A 6,221-nucleotide genomic window follows, 5' to 3' on the forward strand; every position below is an offset into this window, starting at 1 on the left:
TTGAGCTGTAATGTAAACTTCTGACCCACTGGAATGTGATGAAAGAAATAAAAGCGAAATAAATCCTTCTCTCTACTATTTATTCTGACATTTCACATTCTTAAAGCGGTGATCCTAACTGACCTAAGACAGGGAATTGTCCATAGGATTAAATGTCAAATTGTGAAACGTTTTAAACTCAGTTTATTTGCTACTGTATGCTAAACTTCTGACTTTCAACCTGTGTATATACAGTATAACTCACAAAAAAAAGAAATGTCCCTTTTCAGACCCGTCTTTCAAAGAAATTTTGTAAAAAATCCAAATTAACGTCACAGACTTCATTGTAAACGGTTAAACCTGTTTTCCCATGCTTGTTGCAATGAACCATAAACAATTCATGAACATGCAACCTGTGAATGGTCGTTAAAGACACTAACAGCTTACAGGACGGTAGGTAATTAAGGTCACAGATGAAAACTTAGGACACTAAAGAGGCCTTCCTACTGACTCTGAAAAACACCAAAAAGGAAAAGCCCAGGTCCCTGCTTCATCTGCGTGAACGTGCCTTAGCATGCTGCAAGGAGGCTGAGGACTCAGATGTGGCCAGGCAAATAACATTGCAATGTCCGTTACTGTGAGACGCCTAAGGACAGAGCTTACAGGAGACAGGATGGACAGCTGATCGTCCTCGCAAGTGGCCACACCACGTGTAGAACAACTTGCCACAGGCATCGGTACATCCGAAACAATCCACACCTGCGGGACAGGTACAGGGATGCATAGAACAACGAACAGAGGTTACACCAGGAACGCACAATCCTTCCATCAGTGCTCAACTGTCCGCAATAGGCTGAGAGAGCTGGACTGAGGCTTGTAGGCCTGTTGTAAGGCAGGTCTCAACCAAGACATCACCTGCAACAAGCGTCGCCTATGGGCACAAACCCACCGTCGCTGGACCAGACAGACTTGCAAAAAGAATACTCTTTCACTGATGAGTCGCCGGTTTTGTCTCACCAAGGGTGATGGTCGGATTCGCAGTATCGTTGAAGGAATGAGCGTTACACCGAGCCTGTACTCTGAGCGGGATTCGAGTGGAGTCCATCATGGTCTGGGCGGTGTGTCACATCATCATCGCAAAAATGAGCTTGTGTCATTGCTGCAATCTCAACGCTGTGCGTTACAAGGAAGAACATCCTCCTCCCTCATGTGTACCCTTGCCTGCAGGCTCATCCTGACATGACCCTCCAGCATGACAATGCACCCAGCCTATGCTCATTCTGTACGTATTTCCTGCAAAGACAGGAATGCCAGTGTCTTGCCATGGCCAAGCGAAGAGCACCGATCTCAATCCCATGAAGCACGTCTGGCACCTGTTGGATCAGAGGGAAGGCTTCAGGCCATTCCCACCAAAATGTCCGGAACTTGCAGGTGCCTTGCGTGGAAGATTGGGTAAAACATCTCACAGCAAAACTGGCATGTTCATACAAAATATTGTACACATGTTAAGTTTGCTGAAAATAAACGCAGTTCGACAGCTGAGAGGAACGTTCTTTTCTTGCTGAAGTATATATATATGTGTGTGCTTGTGTGTGTGGTTTGGTGTGTGGTGTTGTGTGTGTGTGTGTGTGTGTGTGTGTGTGTGTGTGTGTGTGTGTGTGTGGTGCGCATATATATAGATTACACACACACTCCGACATGCTCGTTCCTAAATATTTCTATATTTCTTAAATTCCAGCTTTTTACTGTTTAAGATTTGTGTGTTTGTTAGATATTACTGCACTGTTGGACGCTAGCGAACACCAAGCATTTTGTACACCCGCAATAACATCTGCTAAACATGCTGTAATACAACCAATAAATTTATTTTGAAGTGAAACTGTGTCTCAGTCCTTTAAAAAGGGTTCTATGTTGTCTGAAAACTACTTTCAACAAGAAAAGTTTCAAACAAGGTTTTACTTCCCTGTGTCCACTTCAGTTTAAATTATTCTAAAAACAAAACAACACCTACCTGTCGACGATATACTTGATGTTGTCATGGACACTGTGGTCACTCCGCCCTCTGTAAGGCGGAGGTGAAATGCAACCTGCGGAAGAAATGAAGAACATCTGAGTCCACGGCTTTCCATTCGATTAACATTGTTGTCACATATTTGTAAGTGCGTCTATGCAGCCAACCAAGCCATCTAATGTTGACGAGTTTGTATTGACTCAAACTCTATAGAGAATATTCACATTTGGGAAAGGTACAGGAGCTGGGCTGTGTTTTCAGCTGCCCCTTGGGTCTAAATTTGAAGCTATTCAAAGCCTAAGGATTGCAGGAGGAGCATGACATCCCATTATTTATGCCGCAATTAATAATAAGCAGTTGTTACAACACAAGGAAATAGCTTCAATGGTGTGCCAAATACTGTGGAGTCAACTTAATAACATAATCTGACCAGTTTTCAGTTCTCCCAGGTCTGCCAGTGAGTTTAAACATGAAAAAGGCAAGATGACATCATCTGTAAAGCATTGTGAAGAGGACATTAGTCTGTATGTGAATCCCGTGATAACAATGACGGAGAAAAATCAGATATCGTCGAAGGACAGTCGAGCGGGAACCAACGTTTGTGAAGAGGAATTGCAAATCTCCACATGACCTCGACGGAAGTCTGAGGACAAAGTGAGATGAAATGATCTCGGAGAAACTGAAGATGACCACAGGAAGATTGAGTTGGAGCACGCAACGGGGACTGGAAAAACCACCTCCAGCCCAGTGACAGGCACAGGCCGCATAGTCGTGTCAATGTTTCTGAGGTTCAAGGACAGTAGCGGTTCTGGAAAAGATCCATGAACTTGAGAGGAAGTACATCTTCCGTAACGAGGACTATCCTTGAAACTGTGCACCTGGAAGAGAAAATAACTTTATCCCGGCCATGAAACTGCCAGAGTGCGTGGGGATATGGCTTCCATCCAATATGACAGGCTCATTGTTCACCCTACCTCCAAAAAAAGCCTTAAGGGATGAGGAGAGCCAAGCCTATGGATTTGTAGCTTCAACCCCACATCCACACTTTTACACACAAACACACTTACCACACACCAACTGATTAAAGGTCTATGTTGTCTGAAAACTACTGTTTCAACAAGAAAGTTCAACAAGGTTTTACTTTGTGTCCACTTCAGTTTAAAGTTATTCTAAACAAAGACAACACCTACCTGTCGACGATATACTTGATGTTGTCATGGACACTGTGGTCRCTCCGCCCTCTGTAAGGCTGGAGGTGAAATGCAACCTGGGAAGAAAATGAARAACATCTTAGTCCACGGCYTTCCATTCATTACATTGTTGTCACATATTTGTAAGTGCGTCTATGCAGCCAACCCAACCATCTAATGTGACGAGTTTGTATTGACTCAAACTCTAGAGAATATTCACATTTGGAAAGGTGACAGGAGCTGGGCTGTGTTYAGCTGCCCMTTGGGTCTAAATTGAGAGCTATTCAAAGCCTAAGGATGCAGGAGGAGCATGACAGMCATTATTATGCCGCMATTATAATAAGCAGTTGTTACAACAACAAGGAAATAGCTTMAATTGTTGTGTCCAAATACTGGTGGAGTCAACTAATAACATAATCTGACCAGTTTTCAGTTCTCCCAGGGTCTGCTCAGTGAGTYTAAACATGAAAAAGGGCAAGATGACATCAATCTGTAAGCATTTGAGAGAGGACATTAGTTCTGTATGTGAATCCGTGATAACAATGACGGAGAAATCAGATTATCTCGAAGGACAGTCGAGGCGGAACAACGTTGTTGWAGATGGAAKTGCAGAATCTCCACATGACCTCGACGGAGTCTGAGGACAAAGTGAGTGAAATGATCTCGGAGAAACTGAAGATGGACCACAGGAAGATTGAGTTGGAGCACGCCAACGGGACTGGAAAACCCACCTCCAGCCCAGGTGACAGGCACAGGCCGATAGTCGTCAATTTTGAGTTGTGTCATTGTCCCCTCCCTCCCAAAAGCCTGAAGTATGAGGAGACTCAAGCCCTATGGATATTGTAGGCGTTCAACCAACCCCCCACAGCACACTTACAACAAACACACTTACACACACCAACGTATTGACATGCTTAAGGTATTTGTTGTTTTCTCTTTCTCTGTTCTTTCCATATTGGTTCTATCTCTGGAAAGCTACAGGAAGGCTGAAAATACGCCCATTATATATATGTGCCTCAAAATATGGTTCGATGAAATCAATAACGTGCTAAATCAGTTAACGTTCATATATAGCCATTTCTGAGAGGTCACTTAAGAAATTGCTTTGATATAGATAGCAGACAGTAAGCCGCAGTACCAAGCTATAACATCTTACGAAAAACAGGAATGCTTAGGTGATCGGTGTTGCTATATTAGTACCAATCATAAGTTTTGATCACAGGGTTTTCTTTATTTTATATTCTCATATTGAGAATAATAGTGAAGAAACCTCAAAACATAAAAAACATGTGCATCTGAAGTAACAAAAAACGTGGTAGAACCAAATCAAAATATTTTTGACCATGTGCCACACTGTTATTTCATAGGTTTAGTTTCACTATATATTCTACATTACTCAAATAGAGAAGTTATATAAAAGACACAAACTCATATAATACACGAAAAATCCCTGTCTTATGACTAGTCCAAACTTTATGATCTACAGGTACTCCTATTGCATGTATTAGCGTCCACAAACACACCACGCCCCAATATTAGCACCGTATCTTTGTCTATAGTAGTCAATCGTCTTTACTGATGCTAAAGCTTTCCAACCATGTACGTCCGTGGGACTGTTGTATGACATGCGTGCTACCCACTGCTTGTATCAGTCAAATGAGCACATAAGTCTTATAACTGGGTATGGGTTCTCATTATTGCCCTTTTTCAATATTCACTCTGCGATACGTTGATCTGGATCGTTAGCAATCTTATTGATTTCATGAACCATATTCTGAGGCTACATATATCAATATGGGCTATTTTCCAGTTCCTATTCCTGCGGTAGCTTCTCAGAGATAGGACACTAGAGATTAGTGTGAAAAAGGAACAGACAAAGAGACAAAACAACAACATAGCACTTATGCGGATCTATCATTCATCGTGGATGTTTGTAGAGCGATGTGCGCTTCTCTATTCCTCGTTTCTTTTGGTCATGTAATATGAGTGCGCGTCTACGAGCCGGGGTTGCAAGCACTCAAAATACCTAATGGTTTTGGCCATCTTCTCAATCCCTTTCAGGGCTTTGTCGAAACCGAGGGAGAGGTGGATGTCGTGTGAACACGATTAATCGAGACAACCTCAGAAATGTGTACGCACGATTATCAGGCCCTGTGTGCCTTGGTAGCCCATGCTGTTAATGTGCCTTGAATTCTGGGTTCCAGCCAGTGCCCTTCCCTGTGGTCTCGGCAGGAGGTGGGTTTTCCAGTCCCGTTCCGGCCGTGCGTGCCAATCATTTCTGTGGTTCCGCATCTTCAGTTTCTCCACCGATCGATGTCACTCCACTTTGTCCTCAGACTCCGTCGAGAGAGTCGGGGTCTATGTGGAGATTCTGCGCACTACCGCCACAATTAACGAACAACCGTTAGCGTCGTCCGGCTAGGAGGTTTGGCCGGTAGGTGATCTCTATCCTGTCTCGTCGCGCCCAGCGACTCCTGTTGGCGGGCCGGCGCGTGCGCGCCAGCCAAGGGGCCGGTACACGGTGTTCTCCCCTCCGTCCACCATTGGTGCCGGCTGGCTCCCGGCCGCCGTTTGCGGACTGTCTTCGAGAATAATCTGATTTCTCCGTCATTGATTATCACGGGGTTCACATACACGAACTATGTCCTCGCTGCTAACAATGCTTACAGATTGATTCATCTTGCGCCTTTTTCTATGTATATAGACTCAACAGTCATCTGGCAGCAGACCCTGTGAGAACTTGAAAACTGGTCAGATTATTGTTATGAGTTGTGACTTGCTCCGACCAGTATTTTGACACAACAATTTAAGCTATTTCCGTTGTCTGCGTGCCTTGTAGACAAACTGTCTCTGACCCTATCTTATGTCATGTCTCCTCCCAGGCCCATAATCACTTCTTGTACCGCATTGTCCTCCTGGCATCCTTAGACTTTGAATTTAACTCTCAATTTGAGAACCAAGCCCAATGGGCAGCTAAACACAGCGTCCAGCTCCATTAGATTTCACCTTCTATACCGCGATTGGTGAATATTACTCCCCTT

General features: G+C 43.9%; 1 protein-coding gene across 1 annotated transcript in view; it reads right to left on the reverse strand.

Moving 5' to 3' along the window:
• The window catches only part of LOC111959042 (glycoprotein endo-alpha-1,2-mannosidase-like protein), a 36,975-nt gene that overhangs the window by 4,395 nt on the left and 26,359 nt on the right, over positions 1-6,221 (reverse strand). Inside the window, exon 3 of the mRNA XM_070437359.1 lies at positions 3,181-3,257. Coding sequence (XP_070293460.1) covers positions 3,181-3,257 — 77 coding nt within the window. The remainder of the gene's footprint in view (positions 1-3,180; positions 3,258-6,221) is intronic.

Source organism: Salvelinus sp. IW2-2015, linkage group LG35 (genome assembly GCF_002910315.2).
Source record: "Salvelinus sp. IW2-2015 linkage group LG35, ASM291031v2, whole genome shotgun sequence".
NCBI lineage: Eukaryota > Metazoa > Chordata > Actinopteri > Salmoniformes > Salmonidae > Salvelinus > Salvelinus sp. IW2-2015.